The sequence below is a fragment of the Danio aesculapii genome, chromosome 23 (genome assembly GCF_903798145.1).
Source record: "Danio aesculapii chromosome 23, fDanAes4.1, whole genome shotgun sequence".
NCBI classification, from domain to species: domain Eukaryota; kingdom Metazoa; phylum Chordata; class Actinopteri; order Cypriniformes; family Danionidae; genus Danio; species Danio aesculapii.
In genome coordinates this window covers 914643-938110 of record NC_079457.1, presented here as the reverse complement: position 1 = coordinate 938110, position 23468 = coordinate 914643, and the positions used below count along the sequence as shown (strand labels likewise).

The following is a 23468-nucleotide window of genomic DNA, read 5'->3' as shown; positions in this document are numbered from 1 at the left end:
CTGAAACATTGCAGCAACTCTCCTGAAACATTACTGAAACATTGTTACAACTCTTCTAAAACGCTATTGAAACATTACTGAAACATTGTTACAACTCTTCTGAAACATTACTGAAACATTGCAGCAACTCACCTAAAACATTACTGAAACATTGCAGCAACTCTCCTGAAACATTACTGAAACATTGTTACAACTCTTCTGAAACATTACTGAAACATTGCAGCAACTCACCTAAAACATTACTGAAACATTGCAGCAACTCTCCTGAAACATTACTGAAACATTGTTACAACTCTTCTGAAACATTACTGAAACATTGCAGCAACTCTCCTGAAACATTACTGAAACAAACCTGAAAGATAGTAACAACTTTATTGAAACATAATTGAAACATTACTGAAATACTACTGAAACGTATCCCACAACACTACTGAAAAGATTCTGAAACAAACTCTCCTGACACTTGATCTGGGCATTATGTTTTGGAGTGTGTGAGTGTATCATCATCATCAGTATGTCCACCAGAGCCGAGCTGCCGTTCTGCTGCTCTACATGTGGAGAGTCGTGTGTGTTTGGAGAGCACCGCTCCAGCATCTGCTCCTGCCAGAAGCTCAGTTTAACCCCACGCCGGAGCTCCGACGGGGGCCTGATGTCTCTGTACCCTCAGAGAGAAAGCAGCATCGCTCGACCTCTCCGTCTGGAGCTCCTGGACGCCTTGAGTTTGGCGACCGGCCCGCTCCGGAAGATCCTCATCCAGAGAGACTCACCCTCCGCTCTTTCCCCAGTTCTGGCAGTGGCCGTGAGCTCCAGACCTCCAGAAACGGAGGCAGACACCGGTCACGCTGTGGCCCAGCTGGGTGTGCCGTGGCTGGGCAGGCTGGCTCTGGAGGCCCGGCTTCAGCAGCTGGCTCTGGAGGTCCAGGAACGGGTCTCGCTCAAACTGGAGGTACTTCAGGAGGAGGTGAAGAGGAGGAGCGCGGAGGTGCGGACAGCTAGAAGAGAGAGTGAGAAAATGCTGACGGAAAAATACGAGGCGGAGAAAAGAGCGGCTCAACTGGAGAGACAAGTGGACATTTCTGTGGAGATGCTGGCGAGTCTGAGATACGAGCTGAGCGATCGAGACGAGCAACTACGCAGAAAACAACAGTGAGTGTTTTAATACTGATGCAGTAATACTAGCACTGAGCGGAAACCTTCAGTACAGTCACCATAATAGAGGCCCGTTCACATAGAGCACGATAACTTAATAATACAGCACAAGAATAAATATATCTGTGGAAACAGAAACTACCTGAAAACGTTAGTCATTTTAAAACCTTGACTTTTCCTTACCGCGGTAAACTTTACAGCCAGTTATCATCCCATGCCTAGTGCTGATAAACACCCATTCACATCAAGCATGATAACGATAACTATAAGAATAAATGCATTTGTGATATAGGATAAAAATAGTATTGCAATATTTAATTTTCTCTGATATATATGAAAATATTTTCACAAGATGATCATTTTGAATAGTCCATAATTTTACACTGATTGGGATGATTTTGTATGAGTGCATCTGCATAAAATATTCTAAATAAAATGAAAGCACAGATGAAAACAATCAAACAAAAATAAGAAATGAAATAAACAGTTCTTTATGGTTTTCAGTGGAGTCTAAGAGTACAGAAATTCAATTATCAAGTCTAATATAACACTATAGTCTCCAGTGTATAAATAAATACACACATTTAAGCATTTTCTACACAAACACACTCAAACTAGGACTGGATTCCTGCGATACTTTTATTTGTACACTTCAATTTGCCAGCCTGACTTTCAGAACTTCCCTGTATTTCCATGTGGCAGACAAGCATCACGTTTTTACAGTTAAACAGCTAACAAGCATTGTGCAATACTGAAGACACGCTTTCAAAACATGCATGCACCTCAAGAGAAGTTTTATGTCTGGATTTGAGTTCATTCGATTTAAAAACATCTTTCACCTGTTTTTTTTTTTAAATATCATTGAATAATTTAATTTAATCATTTTTCTATGGAAAGTTATATCGTAAGAAATATCGTTAATCGCAATACTTATCTACAACAGTATCAAATATCGCATATTTTTCTACATCGCTTAAAAAAATTGGATTTTTCAATTGCAACGTTATATCGTAAGAAAATTGTTTTCGCAGTATTTATCGACAACAATATCGAATATCACACATCGAATTTTTTTACATGGCTTATAAATATAGATTTTTTCTATGGACATGTTATATCGTAAAAATTATTGTTATCGCAATACTTAACGACAACAATATTGAATATCACTAACTTTTCTACATAGCTAATAAAAATAGAATTTTAAAAGGGAAAGTTGTATCATAACAAATATCGTTATCGCAATACTTATCAACAACAATATTGAATATCACATATTTTTCTACATAGCTTATAAAAGTTACAATTTTATATGGAAATGTTATGTGGTAAGAAATATTGTTATCTCAATAATTATCGACAATAATATCAAATATCATGCACTGCATATTTTTCTACAGTGCTTATAAAAGTGGAATTTTTCTATGGAAATATTATGTCGTAAGAAATACCTTTAACGCAATAATTTTCGACAACAATATCGAATATCGTGCATTGCATAGTTTTCTACATAGCTTAAAGTTTAATTTTTCTATGGAAATATTGTCGTAAGAAATATACTTATCGCAATAATTATTAACAACAATATTGAATATCACATATTTTTCTACATAGCTAATAATTTTTTGTATATTTTTAGGAAACGCTATATTGTAAGAAATATCGTTATTGAAATACTTGACAACAATATAGAATATCACATGTTTTTCTACATACTGTAGCTAATAAAAACCGATTTTTTTAGGAAAAAGTTATATGGTAACAAATATCGTTATTGCAATACTTATTGACAACAATATAGAATATCACATATTTTTCTACATAGCTAATAAAAAACAGATTTTTTTGGGAAGAAGTTATATGGTAACAAATATCGTTATCGCAGTACTTAACAATATTGAATATCGCAGATTTTTCTATATAGCTAATAAAAGTAGAATTTTTCTTTAAAAATGTTATATTGTAAGAAATATCATTATCGTAATAATTATCGACAACAACAACATCAAATATCGCACATTGCATATTTCTCTACATGGCTAATAAAATGTTTAGTTTTTCTATGGAAAGTTATATGGTAAGAAATATCATTATCGCAGCACTTAACAACAATATCAAATAATCGCATATTATTGCATAGCTATAGTTAACATTAGTATTTGACACAACGTTTAAAGTGTAAACATTTGAATCTTCTGCAATAGGCGGTGTTTGAGATGCATGTAATTGTGTGTGTTTTAGGGAAGTGTGTGAGCTGGACAGGTTTGTGCGGGACACGGCACTCCAGGAAGCGAGTGCAAAGATCCGTCTACAGCGTTTCATTGAGGATCTGCTGGAGCGAGCGGAGAGAGCAGAAACACAGCTGCAGAACATACACAATGATGTCACTTCCCCTCACAGACACCTGACAGGAAGTAGAGCTGCAGGATACCAGGTCAGAGAGACCCAGAGCATGTTGTGCACGTTAGAGTCATCAAATGAGGGCTCCTATTATGGTTTTGACATGATATCGTAGGAATTTAACAATCCACGATGCTCATGATTTATGATACTGAGCTCACGATAAGATTGTTTCACATTTTTGCAAACAAAATGAGTTCAGACAATTTAGAAATGAACAACTCTCCTAAAACAAATACATTACTGAAACAAATCTGAAACATTGTAACAACTCTCCTGAAACGTTACTGAAATATTACTTAAACTTGAAACATCGTAACAATTTCCCTGAAACACAGCTGAAACATTACTTAATGTTTCAAGTTTGTAACAACTTTCCTAAAACACTATTGAAATGTTACTTAAACAAACCTGTAACATTGTAAAAACTCTCATGAAACACTATTGAAACATTACTGAAACAAACCTGAAACATTGTTACAACTCTCCTAAAACATTACTGATACATTACTGAAACAAACCTGAAACATTGTAACAACTCTCCTGAAACGCTATTGAAACATTACTGAAACATTGTAACCACTCTCCTAAAACACTTATGAAACAATACAGAAACAAACTTGAAACATTGTAACAACTCTCCTGATATATTACTGAAACAAACCTGAAACATTGTAACAACTCTCCTGAAATGCTATTGAAACATTACTGAAACATTGTAACAACTCTCCCAAAACACTGCTAAAACATTATTGAAACATTGTAACAACTCTCCTAAAACACTGCTGAAACGTTATTGAAACATTGTAACAACTCTCCTAAAACACTGCTGAAACATTATTGAAACATTGTAACAACTCTCCTAAAACACTGCTGAAACGTTATTGAAACATTGTAACAACTCTCCTAAAACACTGCTGAAACATTATTGAAACATTGTAACAACTCTCCTAAAACACTGCTGAAACGTTATTGAAACATTGTAACAACTCTCCTAAAACACTGCTGAAACGTTATTGAAACATTGTAACAACTCTCCTAAAACACTGCTAAAACATTATTGAAACATTGTAACAACTCTCCTAAAACACTGCTGAAACGTTATTGAAACATTGTAACAACTCTCCTAAAACACTGCTGAAACGTTATTGAAACATTGTAACAACTCTCCTAAAACACTGCTGAAACATTATTGAAACATTGTAACAACTCTCCTAAAACACTGCTGAAACGTTATTGAAACATTGTAACAACTCTCCTAAAACACTGCTGAAACGTTATTGAAACATTGTAACAACTCTACTGAAAGGCTATTAAAACATTACTGAAACATTGTAACAATTTTCCAAAAACACTTATGAAACAATACAGAAACAAACTTGAAACATTGTAACAACTCTCCTGAAACTTTACTGAAACAAACCTGAAACATTGTAACAACTTTCCTGTAACATTACTGAAACAAACCTGAAACATTTTAACAACTCTCCTAAAACACTGCTGAAACGTTATTAAAACATTGTTACAACTCTCCTGAAACTCCATTCAAACATTACTAAAAAAACATTGTAGCAACTCTCCTGAAACACTGCTGACATGTTATTAAAACATTGTAACAACTCTACTGAACACTACTGAAACGTTACTTAAACTTAAAACACTGTAACAACTTTCCTAACACTGTTGAAACATTACTGAAACATTGCAACAACTCTACTGAAACATTACTTAAACTTGGCTCATTGTAACAACTTTTCCAGAACGCTGTTGAAGTGTTACTTAAACAAACCTGAAACATTTTAATAACTTTCCTAAAACACTATTGAAACAATACAGAAACAAACCTGAAACATTATTACAACTTACCTGAAACGCTATTGAAACATTACTGTAACAAACATGAAACATTGCAACAACTCTCCTGAAACGCTACTGAAATGTTACATAAACAAACCTGAAACATTGTAACAACTCTCCTGACACATTACTGTTGGGTATTCCAGAAAGCTGGGTTAACTTACCATCTGCTAAACCCTGAACTCTCGGTTGATTAACCCAAAACCTGCTTAGCGCGAGTATGTCGGTTCCAAAACAGCTGATAAGAGTTAGTTAAATCAACCTCCTGAAGATAACCGCGGGTTAATGCGCGCGCTCGGCGCAAACCTCAAGGCATTTTCAGTAGATCGCCGAATTCACGAGTCACCATAGAAAGTCACGGTGAGGAAAAAGGGCAACACACTTTACAGAGGCAGAAGTTTTACTCACAGATTAAACATCTGCATCAATAAAAGAAAGAAATATAAGATAAGAAATAGATAAGAAAAAAATAAATAAATAAGACGACAATCTGTTAGTTCATTAAATGACACATGCCACCCTCCCTTTATTGTAATGAAAAATGGAACTTCTCTTTAACATGCTTCTTGAGTATGTTATGTAACCATTTCAGGCACTTAATTTTCCTGCCATTATTTTCTTAAGGCCACAATACTAATGTGCAGTGACTCGTATATAAGGCTTATAGAAATGAATCCTTCTAGAGCTAGAAGAACTCTGTCCAAAGTCTTAATTAAACACAGTAACATTCTCTGAAAAGGTAATGTTTGATTACTGGAGCTGAATTAAACACTCATGCAGCTAATAGAAAGGAGGCTGAGGCCTGTCTTAATGCTGTGGCCCACAATAAGAGGAAGCTGCTCTGTCCTTTAATAAAGGCTCATCAGTGGTTGAGTTGTTTGACTTAAACCACACAATCTGTCACTGTTGTAAGTGATTGTTGTCATGTAGCTTTAGGTTCTTTTTGTTCTGCATGCAGATGAAGTTCCTTCTGCCTAACAAGCAGTGCGAGAATTTGTCTGCACTTTTCCATATTTGAATTTCACTATCATATCACAAAACAAGCTTATATTTATTTATTTGAATTCTAAAGTAGCTGTATAAGGTCCATCTTCAAAGACATGTATAAAACAGTGTTCAAAACGTATACAATTATGTACAAAAGTGTATAAAACAGTTCAGTGCCAGGCATACTGTACAGATATGGTCCTACATGCTATCATCACATTGTACAGTTGTCTAAAATGCCCTGACACGAATACAAAGAGCTGCACTAAATGTTTTCTATGGTAAGCGCAGACCCGCGGGTTTACATGATTCTTTTGAGATTCTTTTGAGAAACGACGACGTTTATTCAAATATACATTTGGTTATGAAAAGAACTATGCACTTATAGCCCTCTAACAACAAAAACACTTGCATATCTGTGCTTCTACATCCATAAATATCATCAAAAGAGCACGCAATGCTCAGTAAACTCTCTGAAACAGACAAACTCTGGAACATAACCTACTCCGGAGCAGGTTATCTTCAGAGAGTAAGTTGCTATGGCTACTTAACATACCCCAGAAGTTACCTCAGATTTTGGAACCAAAGCTGAGGTTATCTACTTACTTACTCTCAAACTTACCTGGGTATGTCACATAACCTGCTTTCTGGAATACCCCCCTGATACATTACTGAAACAAACATGAAACATTGCAACAACTCTCCTGAAACGCTACTGAAACGTTACATAAACAAACCTGAAACATTTTGTTACAACTTCCCTGAAAAGCTATTGAAACATTACTGAAACATTGTAACAACTCTCCTGAAACATTACTGAAACACTGTAACAACTCTCCTGAAACATTACTGAAACATTGTAACAACTCTCCTGAAACATTGCTGAAACACTGTAACAACTCTCCTGAAACATTGCTGAAACACTGTAACAACTCTCCTGAAACATTACTGAAACACTGTAACAACTCTCCTGAAACATTACTGAAACATTGTAACAACTCTCCTGAAACATTGCTGAAACACTGTAACAACTCTCCTGAAACATTACTGAAACACTGTAACAACTCTCCTGAAACATTACTGAAACACTGTAACAACTCTCCTGAAACATTACTGAAACATTGTAACAACTCTACTGAACGTTACTGAAACGTTACATAAACAAACCTGAAACATTGTAACAACTCTCTTAAAGCACTGCTGAAACGGTATTGAAACATTGTAACAACTCTCCTGAAAGGCTATTGAAACGTTACATAAACAAACCTTAAACATTGTAACAACTTTCCTGAAAGGCTATAGAAACATTACTGAAACATTGTCACAACTCTCCTGAAACATTACTGATACATAACTAAAATGTTGAGTCATCAAACAAGGGCTCCTATTATTGCTTCGACATTACACTGTAAAGAATAAATAAATAAATATATAAATAAAATTAAAGGAATAGAACTGCTTTAAGTGACATCTAGAAATGAAAGTGATGATTGTGTGTGTGTGTGTTTGTGTCAGAGGAGTTACAGTGTGTCGGGGATGAGCAGAAGATCTTCACATCTGCCTGATCACAGAGCTGCTCAACACTACAGGTACATCACTGAAGACTCACAGCAGCAGTCGTGTTTCTATACAAAGATGCCAAAAAGAGTAATGTGCAAACCTGGAATATTGCATTAAACATTAGTGAAAAAAGCAGCGTAATTTTCAGCACAGCATTATGGGTAATGTAGTTTTTGAGTGCTGTGCTCTGTGTGTGTGTGTGTCAGGTATGAGCGGAGGCCGCGGACGCTGTCAGTGGGTTCGGGAGGTTGCGAGGGCCACTGCTACGCCCGTCAGTATCAGCGTGTGTTTTACGGAGACGTGGAGGATCCAGACACACACTACAGGAGCCAACACACGGACGCGGAGTCAGACAACTGGAGCATTTACACTGACGACACACAACTGCACAGCGGATACAGCAGCACAGGTACAACACACACACACATACAGATCGAATAAAGCAGCACTGGTACAACACACACACACACACACACACACACAATGACATGCACATACACACTTTTATATAGATATTAATATACATGTACAGACACACACCCTCTCAAACAGAAAAAAAACACGTGCACATATGCTAATATACTATACACACACTTATATACACACTCACATACATACACAATGACACACACATGCACATACACACACTTATATATAGACAAACACACACACACACATACATATATATATCTGAGACGGCAGACAGCGAGTGTAACACACAACAGAATAAGATCACGCTTCAATTAAATACCTCAGAAGCTGTGTGTGTGATGTTAACGTTGTGTGTGTGTGTGTGTTGATCAGGTCAGGATCTCCACTGGTGCGTGAACAGAGTCAGTGAGTCGACCGAGAGCTCAGAACGTCTGCGGCTCAAAGCGGCTCTGTTCTGTGTGTTCATCTACCTGGACACACACACTCTGCTGACCGCCGCTGAGGTGTGTGTGTGTGTGTGTGTGTGTGTGTGTGTGTAAGAGTGAGTGAGTGAGTGAGTGAGTGAGTGTTTTTTACTGGTGTTTATCTTTTGTGTGTGTGTGTGTGTGTGTGTGTTTCAGGTGTGTAAGGACTGGCGGAGTGTTGCTCGTCATCCTGCTGTGTGGACCAGAGTCACGCTGGAGAACGCACGCGTGTCCTCAAAGGCAAGAATACACACCTCTGACTCCATTTTCCTTCAGCTTAGTCCCTTATTTATCAGGGGTTGGCACAGCGGAATGAACCACCAACTATTCCAGCATATGTTTTACACTGTGGAGGCCCTTCCAGGTGCAGCCCAGCACTGGGAAACACCCATACACACTCATTTACACACACACTAATACACTACAGCCAGTTTAGTTCATCAATTCCCCTATAGCGCATGTGTTTGGACTGAAACCAGAGCACTTGGAGGAAACCCACGCCAATACGGGGAGAACATGTAAACTCCACACAGAAACACACACTGACCCAGCCGAGACTCAAACCAGCGATCTTCTTACTGTGAGGCCACAGTGCTAACCACTGAGCCACCGTGCCACATTTTTTTTAATTATACTTTTAAAAAACAATTAAAATGTCTCAGTCGTGGACGGTTCCTCACATTCACAATCCCTCAGAAACAGAGATAAGCTTGTTTATTGGCGGTGTCAATACGCAGAGCTACAGTTACAATATAATATAATGTCCAACTCATCTTGTTTCTAGTTCAAATATCTAAAAATTCTTAAATCAAGAAGCAACGATCAAGACGCAATCTAGACAATCAAAATATAGTCCTGTTTTCAGAAATAATGACTCAAAATTAAGTGAGTACTTCATCAAAACAAGCTAAATAATCCGACAGTGGGGTACACAAAACATTTTTAAAACTAAAACAAGACTATATTAGTTCCTAGTCTAGAAAATGCTTCATGATTTAAGAATTTTTAGACATTTGGGACTAGAAACAATTAAAGCATTTTGTTTTGCAGTGCATGTTGTGCTCAATGATCAGTATTGGTCTTTCAAAAATCTGCTTTACTGTTTTATTGAATGCCACAGTCTGAATGTGTGAATATAACACCCACCTTACCTCAATCAGAAACAAACCTTTCCATCTTCCATTGATAGCCAATATCTTCTTTTTTGCAATAAAAAATAAATGAATAATAATTTACATCACAAAACGGGGAACAATCAACATCACAAGGCATGTTTACCATAAAAAAATAATTACAATTATTACAACTGCAAGAAGCAGTACAAAAGACCTACATCAGAGGAAAAACACAACATTACATCAATAACTATTCTGAAAATGAAGCACAGAGAGCTTCAGTTATTTTACTTTGGTTTCTGAAGTATTTGAAGCCTTGAGCCACTTCCTCTACCTCAGAAAGAAAACATCTAAAAGAGGGTCTTACAACAATGAATACGATATTTACCCATTAGTAAAATAAAGCTGACAACATCAGAGAAAGAAAAATGTAAATCACCTTAGTAAAATAAAATATCTTCTTGAAGATTGACTGAAATCATCTTTAATGATGATAGCCAATATCTGCAGTCCAGATGACATGTTTAGGTACATGTTTTTAAGAATGACCTTATTAAATGTTTACTTTTGTGTCAAAATAAGGTTTATTCTGTTTATCACATTACAATTGCCTGATACCATCCAAATTTATCAGCAAACAAAAGGCACAATTTGGATAAATGTAGACTGTCCATATTGTGCCTTTTGTTTGTTGATAGATTTGGTTCCGTAAGGTGAGTTTGTCCTTAAACAAGCTAAATAATAAGGTGTAAGCTATGTATATATTTTTTTCAGTTTGAAGTAAGATTATTTTGCTTGTTTTACTCACTTATTTCTTGATGCACAAACAATAACTTATTATTTTTCTAGAAAACGCTACTTGAATTTGGAGTTTTTAGATATTTGGATTAAAAACAAAACAAAAACAAGAAAGAAAGGTATATACCTGCAATGTAAAACTCTTCCCAAATCAAATGTCATTTATAAAGTGATGCTGCAACACACAGAGTTATTTATTAATTAAATTATAAATATATATGCTATATTATATGCACGAAAGCTGGCGAATAAAGCAAAGGAATATCTATCACCACTGAAATGAAACAATCAAACACAATAGTTCCCAAAAAACAAGCACACAGCGAGCAGAATTTCATCTAAAAATGACAAATTCCATAGTGCCTGATAGTCAATCAAACAAATAACGAGTAACCACTGCAATATGTGCACAACTTCAATCCAACAAACAAGCTGAACAAATCTCCCAAAAGACCAAACCAGCAGACATCATTAATATGAACAAAAGAGCCAAGTCTTACCTGTTCAGAAGGATATTTACATCCATTTGTTCCAAATACAGCCCACAAACAACTTTCAAATGGCTTCTCTAGCTAACAAAAGCTAAAGAACTAAATCTGTAACTAGCGACACCAAATCCTCCAGTCCACTAGAGGGCGCAGACACAAACACAGTTCTCTTTTTCAAGGTAAAATCATCCCAAACACTGATCTATATAGTGATTATCACATATTAGGAAACTGCACAGACAAAAAAAGTGTGATTTTAGTCTTAAGGTCTTGTTTACACCAAGTAACGATAACTATAAAGATATCGATAAAGATGTTGAAGTGAAAAATATGCTTTAACATGCTCAGCAGAGTTCAGACCACTGTATAGCACCAAACCATTACCTTTACCTATATATTTATATATTACCTTTACCTATATATTATCTATATTCCTTTACCTATATATTTATATACATATCAACACAATCGCACAGCAATTCGTAACTTTAGTAGCTAATTTGTATGAATTCATACGATCTAATTTGTACATTTTCGTATGATTTGCTCATCCCCCAATGACGGTCGGGTTTAGGGGTGGGGTTAGGTGCCACGCCTCCTTTTTAAAATCGTACAATTTCGTACGACTGAACTCGTACGAATTAGCCACTAAACTGACAAAAGGTAAAATACTTACGTTTTCTCGTGAGATCAGGCTGTAAATATATATTACAGTTTTTTAATTTTGTTTAATACAGTGCTCCTTTTCGGTTATTGCATTTGTATTCTTATTGTTATGCATATAGAAATCTGATGCATGGAAATATATGGATTTTATATATATCAATTATTTGACATATACAAAATATATTTCAAAATATTGCAAGATGACACTTATATAATATATCTATATAAGAAACACTATATATATATATATATGCAAGCCATTTTATAATATTTCTAAATGTATGTTGCCTATATGATCAAATATGTATGCATATATATGCAAATATGAGCTTGTCACATTACATGTGTAATTTGCATGTATTTCCATGTATCAGATTTCTATATGGGTATACAATTTGCAAAAAAAAAATGACTAAAGGTTATGTTTCGTAGGGATGGCTGATGTGAAACTGACGTTGACGCAGTGTCGAGATCCCAAAGCACAAGTGTTTTAAAACACTGCACCAAATTATGATTGGAAACACCCAAATCACGTGACTAAAGTGTTTCAAAACAGCAGGTTACTAGAGCGATTCACGGCATCGGCCATTTCAGAAGCGTTTCAAGACCTAATGTAGCCTAGTGGACCGTGCGTGTGCACAGAGTAACCGCTGCAAATGGTCCGAGTTCGAATCCTGACTTAAATTATGACTTGATGTGTCATCATTCATTCATTAATAAATTTTCTTTTCAGCTCAGTCCCTTCATTAATCAAGGGTCGCCACAGCAGAATGAACCGCCAACTTATCCAGCACGTTTTACGCAGCGGATGCTCTTCCAGCTGCAACCCATCACAGGGAAACACCCATACACTCTCATTCACACACATACACCACAGCCAATTTAGTTCATCAATTCCCCACTAGCGCATGTGTTTGGACTGTGGGGGAAACCGGAGCACACAGAGGAAACCCACACCAACACAGGGAGAACATGCAAACTCCACACAGAAACACCAACTGACCCAGCCGAGGCTCAAACCAGCGACCTTCTTGCTGTGAGGCCACAGTGCTAACCACTGAGCCACCGTGTTGCCCCTTGATGCATTTTAATAATGTTAATTTTTTTCATGACCACAACAAGACATATTTAATCACAAAGTGTTCATTCACATGTCAGACCACTGTTAAAACAAAAGATGTTACAAGAACAGAACAATTAAAACTATATCTGTGCATGCTAGTCTGAAATTCTCACCGCTTCACTAAATTACTTGAAACCTCAGTCTACAACAGGGGGTTTAATACCTCAATTGTTGAACTGTTTCAGAGCAATACATAAAAATAACCACTAGGTTTCGCTGTAGAGACGAGTTTTGAAGCTTCGCTTTGCTCACCACTAATGTTTTGTTTCTTTGTGTGTGTGTGTTTGTGTGTGCGTAGTTTCTGCAGACTCTGTCTCAGTGGTGCAGTCAGACTCAGTGTCTTGTTCTTCAGAACCTCAAACCTCGAGCTCGAGCCAAGAAAGAAAGCAAAGACGAGTACATCCGGAGCACCAGGTAAAACATAAACAGTTTGTTTAGGCTGAAAATGATCGTCTATTTGAGGGACGAGTGTTCAGTGAGCTGTCTGTCCTGTGTCTCTGATGAGGGGCTGGCTGGAGGCGGGGCTGGAGGCGGTGCTAAAGGCAGCAGGGAGGAGTCTCGTGGTTTTGAGCATCTCTCATTGCTCGAATATTTTGACGGACAGGTGTCTGTGGCTCGTCAGCTGTCACTGCCGCTCACTGCAGTCGCTCACATACAGGTGACGGAAACACACACAATACACACATCGCAGATATATAAACTATAGATGTTATTTGGAAAATACTGTACACTTCTTTAAGTTCTGTAGATGAAAGAATTACAGTTATTAAGTTGCAAAAGTAGCTACAACACAATTAGTTACAAACAATTACATTTAATCATTTAAATTGTATGTAAAAGTTGAGTAAAATATCCATAGTGTAAGTTCTTTCATGCGTTTATTTATACTCTTTAATATTTTAGTAAATGCTTTATTAAGTTTTATTATTATGTTAAATAAAATCGGGTGTCATATCTGTGGTGTGTTTGTAATGGTTTTGATTGTTTCAGGAGTGCGTCAGATCCGGTGGGTCAGGAGGTGATCTGGGCTCTGGGTGCGGGATGTCGAGACATCACTGCACTACGAATCGCTCCCATACAGCCGTGGTCAGAATATATAACATATATTTATTTAAATGTAGATAAAAACACTATTGTCTCATTTCTGGATGAACAGATGCAGTGAGCAGTAGAGCTAAATTTCTACAAACCAGCGCAATCTAACAGAAATTCGTAACTTTTTGATTTAGTGGCTAATTGTATTGTTTGATTTAATTTGTGATAATTTGTACGATCACCTTCATACATTTTACTATCATTTTCTCATCCTCCAATGTGTGGTAGGTTCAGCCGGATCTTGCAATGAAACGTAACTATTTTATGCATTGCGGAAAAGTGACTAATTCGTACAAAATCACGTGATTTTTTTTTATATGTAAATGTATGATTTTTAAAAGGAGGCGTGGCCCCAAACCACACCCCTAAACCTTCCTCTCATTGGAGGATGAGACAATTATAGTAAAATGAATGAAAGCGATCGCATGAACTTGTAAAAAATCGTACATTTTCATATGAATAAAGTCACATGAATTCGTAGGAATTAGCAATGTTTCTGCTGTGCGTAAAATAGTTCATTTACGATGTTTATTTTGCTAGCACACATTCGTATTCTTTAGGTGAATAAATAATCAGCATAAATTAATCTAATGCGTTAACCTATTCCTAGCCACACCTCTCTTACCGTTAGTTTGCTATGAGGGTATGATGTGCAAAATAAAGCCCCGCCCCTTACTCAATATACAGTTTTAGTTGGAAGTCCATAAACATACTAAATAAATTATTACTTTACTATATTGCCTGAAAACCGCCGTATTCTAGCATAAAGCTTTTTTTTTTGCTAATTTTTATTTAGCAAAAATTTAAATATAATCTAAAAATGTTGTGACGTTTTAATTAGGCGTATATTCAACTTCACTTTGTACAGTTTGAAGGGTAATGGAAACATGCCTACTGTCACATGACCACTGAAATCCCGCCTCTGTTCTGTCCAGCCTGCAGCCCAGTCGCTTCAGTAACCGATGCTTGCAGCTCATTGGCCGCTGCTGGCCGAATCTGTGCCGGGTGGGCGTGGGCGGAGCTGGCTGCGGCGTGCAGGGATTGGCTTCTCTGGGTGAGTGACGGGAGTGGTTTGTGAGTGTGTGTTTAATGTGATGTTGTGTAGCTGTATTAGCTTGCTAGCCAAGCTAAATTTCCGTTTAGATTGCACTAATCCTGGATTTTAGTACTATGAAGGTAGCTAAGATTTAATCACTCTTTGTTGCCATGATATTTTAAGCTACACTGCTAATCTGCTACAGTTCAAGTTATGTTCAGGTTATGTTTAGATTATTATTATTATTTATATTCAGATTATGTTCAGGTTATGTTCTTATTATGTTCTGGTTATATTCAGATTATGTTCAGGTTATGTTATGATTTTGTTCTGGTTATATTCAGGTTATATTCTGGTTTTATACAGATTATGTTCAGGTTATGTTCTGGTTATATTCAGATTATGTTCAGGTTATGTTATGATTTTGTTCTGGTTATATTCAGGTTATATTCTGGTTTTATACAGATTATGTTCAGGTTATGTTCTGGTTATATTTAGGTTATGTTCTGGTTATATTCAGATTATTTTCAGGTTATGTTCTGGTTATATTCAGGTTATGTTCTGGTTATATTCAGATTATGTTCAGGTTATGTTATGATTTTGTTCTGGTTATATTCAGGTTATATTCTGGTTATATACAGATTATGTTCAGGTTATGTTCTGGTTATATTCAGGTTATGTTTTGGTTATATTCAGATTATGTTCAGGTTATGTTATGACTTTGTTCTGGTTATATTCAGGTTATATACAGATTATGTTCAGGTTATGTTCTGGTTATATTCAGGTTATGTTCTGGTTATATTCAGGTTATGTTCAGGTTATGTTCAGGTTATGTTCTGGTTATATTCAGATTATGTTCAGGTTATGTTCTGATTATGTTAAGGTTATGTTCTGATTATGTTCTCGTTATGTTCTGGTTATATTCAGATTATGTTCAGGTTATGTTCTCGTTATATTCAGATTATGTTCAGGTTATGTTCTGATTATGTTAAGGTTATGTTCTGATTATGTTCTCGTTATGTTCTGGTTATATTCAGATTATGTTCATCTTACGTTCGGATTAAGTTTTGGTTATATTCAAATTATGTTCAGGTTATATTTAGATTATGTTGTGGTTATGTTCTGGTTATATTCAGATTATGTTCAGTTTATGTTCTTATTATGTCCTGGTTATTTTAAGATTATGTTCAGGTTATGTTCAGGTTATGTTCTGCTTATATTCAGATTATGTTCAGGTTATGTTCTGATTATGTTCTGGTAATTTTCAGATTATGTTCAGGTTATGTTCTCGTTATATTCAGATTATGTTCAGGTTATGTTCTGATTATGTTAAGGTTATGTTCTGATTATGTTCTCGTTATGTTCTCGTTATATTCAGATTATGTTCATCTTACGTTCGGATTAAGTTTTGGTTATATTCAAATTATGTTCAGGTTATATTTAGATTATGTTCTGGTTATATTCAGATTATGTTCAGTTTATGTTCTTATTATGTCCTGGTTATTTTAAGATTATGTTCAGGTTATGTTCTGCTTATATTCAGATTATGTTCAGGTTATGTTCTGATTATGTTCTGGTAATTTTCAGATTATGTTCAGGTTATGTTCAGGTTATTTTCTGGTTATATTCAGATTATGTTTAGGTTATGTTCTGGTTATATCCAGGTTATGTTCTGGTTATATTCAGGTTATGTTCTGGTTATATTCAGATTATACTCTGGTTTTGTTGTTATATTCTGGCTATATTCAAATTATGCTAATGTTATGTTCTGGTTATATTTAGATTATGTTCAGGTTATGTTCTGGTTTATATTCAGATTATGTTCTGCTTATGTTCCATTTTTGTTGTAGTTATGTTGAGATTATGTTTCAGTTATGTTCATGTTATATTTTAGTTTTAAAAAATATTCAGTTTTGTTAGTCATAACCTGAACATAACCAGACCTGAACATAATCAGAAAATAACTAGAACAATACCTAAACATATTCTGATCTTAATCTGGATATAATCCGAACATAAAAGAAAACAGAAACAGAAAAACAGAAAAAAACTAGAACATAACCTGAAAATAACCAGAACATAACAAGAACTTAACCTGAACATAACCAAAAAATAATGAGAACATATCATGTACATAACTAGAACATAACCACTTGTTTGGTTTGCCAGCTGGAAACTAATATTGTAATCCTGAGTTTGTTAAGCCAGCATCATGATACAGGCTGCTGCTTCTCCAACACACATGAATTAGTTTGTGAGTGTTGTTGTGTTTGTGTATGCAGTGAGGAACTGTGTGAATCTGTGTGTGCTTGAGCTCCATCATATGAATGAACTGAACCAGGAGGCGGCGCTAGAGATCTGCAGAGACGGCCTTCAGCAGCTACACACACTCGCATTCATCTGCACACCCGTCACCGCTAAAGCTATCCTGCACTTCACAAGTAAGAAATACACAACCCCGCAGCATACACTGATGATCGGTCCAGTTAAAGCCTGAAGGAGACTTCGTCATTTAACATTAGTTATTAGCATCTGCATTGTGATTGGTCACTTCTGTTTTGCATGTATTCATTCATCTACTATGCAGAGACATAATTTAGTGTGTTCTCTCTCTTTCTGTGTGTGTGTGAGGTGTGTGTCCGAGTCTGAAGTGTGTGGTGGTTCAGTTGTCTATTGCAGATTACTTTGAGGACGCTGATAATGAAGAAGCCAAGAGATTATTTGAGGAGATCGTCAACAATCTACAGGTCAAACACACACACACACACACACACAAACACACGCACACACACGCACACACACACACACACACACACACACACACACACACACACACACACACACACACACACACACACACACACACACACCCCATTAAGTCACTCGTGTGTTAAAACAGTGTGATGAATATTGAATGTGTGTGTGTGTGTGTGTGTGTGTGTTTACCCCGCAGGCACTGAGAAAGAGACCCGGTCTGTGTGACGTCCTTCAGATCAAAGTGGACAAACCCTGAAAACACACGTCTGATGTGCTTCTGTGTTACTGTGACAATCTGACACACACACATGCACAAACTCACAGACAAACACACACACAGAGAAGTGCACAAGCATATATTCATGCACACACACCTACTGGATGCAAACACACACACACACACAAACACACGAACATGCACACACAAACACATATGCAAAAACACTCTGATACACATGCACAAACAAACACACTTGCACAAACACACACATGAACACACTCACACATGCATGCACGAACACATACACAATCACATACACGCACACACACACACACACACACACACACACAGATGCACAAATACTTACATGCACACATACATACATGGACAAAAAACACTCTGACACACATGTACAAACAAACAAACATGCACACACGCACACTCTCTCTGAAACACACATGCACAAATATACACACACAAGCACACACACACATGCACAAACACTTACATGCACACATACACACATGGACAAACAAACACTCTGACACACATGCAGAAACAATCAGACATGCACACACACACAAGCAAACACACACACACACACACACACGCACACACTCTCTCTCTGAAACACACATGCACAAATATACACACACAAGCACACACACATAAACACACTCTGACACAAACACACATACACAAGAGTGCAAACACACAAACACTCTCTCTCGCTCTAAACACACACATGCACAAATATACACACATAAGCACAAACCCACATGCAGCCACAAGCACACACACACACACAAACTCTGACACAAACATGCAAACAAACACACATGAACAAATGCACACACATGCACAAATACACACACACACACACATGCATGCACAAACTCATCACTCAAACACACATGCACAAAAGTACACACACACTGGTACAAACACACACAGGCGCAAACACATCTCTCAAACACACACATGCACATTCGTACAGTACGTCGTACAGTATTGCACAGTATGTGCACACACAAATGCAGACACACACACACACAGTGCACTTTTTGAGAGGTTTGAGTTTGAGGCACAGTTCTCCCACAAACAAACACTCAGGACAGTTTATTTTAATACTACAGTAGTTTTAGGAACAGAACACACACATATACTGTGTGTAGAGCTCTTCACTGTAGTGGTGTTGTGGCAATAACTAGCAGTATACTTACTGAATCAAGTACTGTTCAAACACATGTAAACACACACACTCACAAACACACACAACCGTCTTCCACCGGGTGTCTTCAACAAACTCAAAGATCAGGAATCTGGAATGAATCTGTGTGTGTGTGTGAACATGTTATTAATGCTACAGTCAGCACTGTTTATATTTTAATCTCAGCACAGAATCTATGAGGCCAACTAAAAACGTTTGCTTATTATTAATATTTTACTAATAATGGCTTAATAACCACTCAGAATCGCTAGTTTCATGAAGCAGTGTCACAGAGACTGACATGCCACATGAACAATACTACAGAAATTTAAAGTACAAACTACAGTGTTTTTGACCATACTGCAGTGTATTATACTGTATACAGTATATTATAGTCTTTACATGTTAATATAGGATTAACTGTATTGAACTGATCAACTGTAATTAATGCTGTAGTATACTTTAGTTTTTACTACAGTAAACTGTGGTGTATCGCAGTAAAATATACCCTATAGAAAACTACAGTATTTGTTTATATTACTGTAGTTATTAGCAACTGTAGAATCACAACAGATCAGTTACGATAGGTGTGGCACTATCATAGCAACTGTAGAATCACTACAACAGATCAATTACTATAGTTGTTATGTTACCATAGCAACTGTAGAATCACTACAACAGATTAATTACTATAGTTGTTGTGTTACCATAGCAACTGTAGAATCACCACAACAGATCAATTACTATAGGTGTTGCGCTACCATAGCAACTGTAGAATCACCAAAACAGATCAATTACTATAGTTGTCATGTTACCATAGCAACTGTAAAATCACTACCACAGATCAATTACTATAGGTGTTGCGCTACCATAGCAAATGTAGAATCACTGCAACAGATTAATTACTATACTTGTCATGTTACCATAGCAACTGTTGAATCACCACAACAGATCAATTACTTTGGTTGTCATGTTACCATAGAAACTGTAGAATCACCACAACAGATCAATTACTTCAGTTGTTGTGTTACCATAGCAACTGCAGGATCACCACAACAGGTTAATTACTATAGTTGTTGTGTTACCATAGCAACTGCAGGATCACCACAACAGATGAATTGCTATTGTTGTTGTGTTACCATAGCAACCGTAGAATCAGCACAATGGATTAATTACTGTAGTTATTGTGCTACCATGGCAACTGTAGAATCACAACAGATCAATTACTATAGTTGTCATGTTACCATAGCAACTGCAGAATCACTACAGATCAATAGTTGTTGTGTAACCATAGCAACTGCAGAATCACTACAGATCAATTACTATAGTTGTCATGTTACCATAGCAACTGCAGAATCACTACAGATCAATAGTTGTGTAACCATAGCAACTGCAGAATCACTACAGATCAATTACTATAGTTGTCATGTTACCATAGCAACTGCAGAATCACTACAGATCAATAGTTGTTGTGTAACCATAGCAACTGCAGAATCACTACAGATCAATTACTATAGTTGTCATGTTACCATAGCAACTGCAAAATCACCACAACAGATGAATTGCTATTGTTGTTGTGTTACCATAGCAACCATAGAATCATCACAACAGATCAATTACTATAGTTGTTGTGTTACCATGGCAACTGTAGAATCACAACAGATCAATTACTACACTTGTCATGTTACCATAGCAACTGGAGAATCACTACAACATATCAATTATTATAGTTGTTGTGTTACCACAGCAACTGCAGAATCACCACAACAGATGAATTACTATAGTTGTGTTACCATAGCAACCGTAGAATCATCACAACAGATCAATTATTATAGTTTTGTTACCATAGCAACTGTAGAATCACCACAACAGATCAAATGCTATTGTTGTTGTGTTACCATAGCAACTGTAGAATCACCACAACAGATTAATTTAAGTACTTTACTATGGTATGGTTCAAAAGCACTACAATATTTACTATAAATGTCAATAGTATTTTTCATGTGGGATTCTCTGTTCATTAAAATTTAGCAGAAAATCTTGCACATTCATAGAACAAAAGCTTATTTTCTAAATAAATGTGTACAAAATAAAATGGCGTAAGAGAATAGTTCCAGTCTTTCAAGTGAAATTTGACTTCATTTCAATTTTCCAACTAAAAGGCCCTATAAACTCAGCAGGTGAAAAGAGTCTTCAGTGCATTTGTGAATTAACTTTATTGTGCACCAAAGTTACTTTACTTTGCAAATGATAATCTTCAAAAATTATTTTAGACAATCTGAATAACATCTAAGAGCAATTAAACTGCCACATTAATGTATAAAACAGATGTTTTCATCTCTAAAATCTTCAGAGCACATCAGCGGACTCACTGTGGTATTTATATGTCTTCCTTTTACTATGGCACAAAAAATATAAATAAAATCTCGCACTTTTCATCTTCTACTCCTGATTTTTATGTCACTTTAATCGTTTAAAAAAGAGAACTATGCCATATATAAACGCTGTGTCTGAAATAAAGTATGTTTGTTTTAATGAATCACATCAAATACATTAAAAATGATGCATTATGAGCTTTATTAATACTCGATGTGTTCATTATTGAAGTGTTGCTCTCACTTTACAATAATTTAATAAAATCTAACACCAAAGGACTGTATTTTCATTAACGTTAACAAAGATGATTAATTACTGTCATTAATGTACTGTTCATTGTTTATTGGTGTTAGTAAATACATGAACTAAAGGGACCTTCATTGTAAAGTGTGACTGAAGTGTCTATATAGAGCTAGTCCTCTGTGAAGTGCTAGTAAAGTGAGTTTAGCACTAAATAAACAAAGGTTGAGACACTTTTTTTGACATATCTGTGTAACTATTACCTCTTTTAACAACAAACATGTATGGTGCATTTTCATGTATGATGTACTTTGTCTAAAAAGTAGAAGTGCAAAATAAAAATATACAGTACCTGAGTGTTTCCTTTTAACAATCTGTCATTATTGTGGAATTAAAAATACTCAGAAACTGTTAAATTAAATCAGAAGCTGCTAGTAAACTCACGCAATTACAAAGAATTAGTCTTATTAATCAGTACATTTTAAAACACAAACACTGGAATCTGTCATGCTCTATAAAATGCCCGATGTTGGGTTAAACATGAACTAACACAACAGCTGGGTTAACAAAATGTCACTTAAATTTAATGTAAAAAAATTGGCTTGTCAATATTCGACCCAACATGGCGTTGATCCAGCAATATATTAGTGTATTAACAAGCAAATTCACAAAAATAATTCAGCAAACTTTTGTTTTATATTTAATTTTAAGTTAATTAATTAATTTTTCTTCAGATTAGTCCCTTTATTTATCAGGGGTCGCCACAGCAGAATGAACCGCCAGCTATATTTACACAGTGGAGACCCTTCCAGCAGCAACCAAGTACTGGGAAACACCCATACACATTTATTCACACACTCATACACTATGGCCTATTTAGTTGATCAATTCCCCTATGGTGCATGTGTTTAGACTGTGGGGGAAACCGGAGCACCCGGAGGAAACCCACACCAACACAGGGAGAACATGCAAACTCCACACAGAAACGCCAACTGACCCAGCCAAGGCTCGAACCAGAGACCTTCTTGCTGAGAGGCCACAGTGCTAACCACTGTGCCACTAATTTAAGTTCAGATGGTGTAAACTGGTATAATCTGCTACCCTCTGGTGGACGAAGCAGAATTAAATGAATTAAAAGTGCTCTCATTGGCTTTGAAGAAATCCTGCAGTGTATTTGTGTCTGAGTCTAAAAATATCCTGCTGTCGTGTTATAAAAATAGACATTTCAAACATGACATTTTTCTTTGTGTATGACCCACTTTTACAGTCTGTCAGTCAGCATTAAAGGGACAGTTCACCCAAAAATGTAAAAGTTCCTCATTATTTACTCGAGTTGTTACAAACCCCTATGAGTTTCTTTATTCTGTTAACCAAAAAAAGAAGATATTTTGAAGTATGCTGAAAATTACTATAGTTGTTGTGTTGCCATAGCAACTGTAGAATCACCACAACAGATCAATTACTGTAGTTGTTGTGTTACCATAGCAACTGTAGA

General features: G+C 36.2%; 1 protein-coding gene across 1 annotated transcript; it reads left to right on the top strand.

Annotated features, from left to right (window-relative positions):
- The first annotated feature begins 127 nt into the window (after window positions 1-127).
- On the top strand, window positions 128-18289 carry si:ch73-290k24.5 (F-box only protein 41). Its single transcript, XM_056449636.1, has 13 exons — window positions 128-1146; window positions 3391-3583; window positions 7909-7982; window positions 8160-8362; window positions 8758-8888; window positions 9006-9089; window positions 13338-13453; window positions 13545-13697; window positions 14030-14125; window positions 15070-15188; window positions 17453-17611; window positions 17802-17917; window positions 18124-18289. Exons 1-13 carry the CDS (start codon window positions 515-517, stop codon window positions 18181-18183), a joined length of 2136 nt encoding a protein of 711 aa, XP_056305611.1. The 5' UTR covers window positions 128-514; the 3' UTR covers window positions 18184-18289.
- Window positions 18290-23468: the final 5179 nt, after the last annotated feature.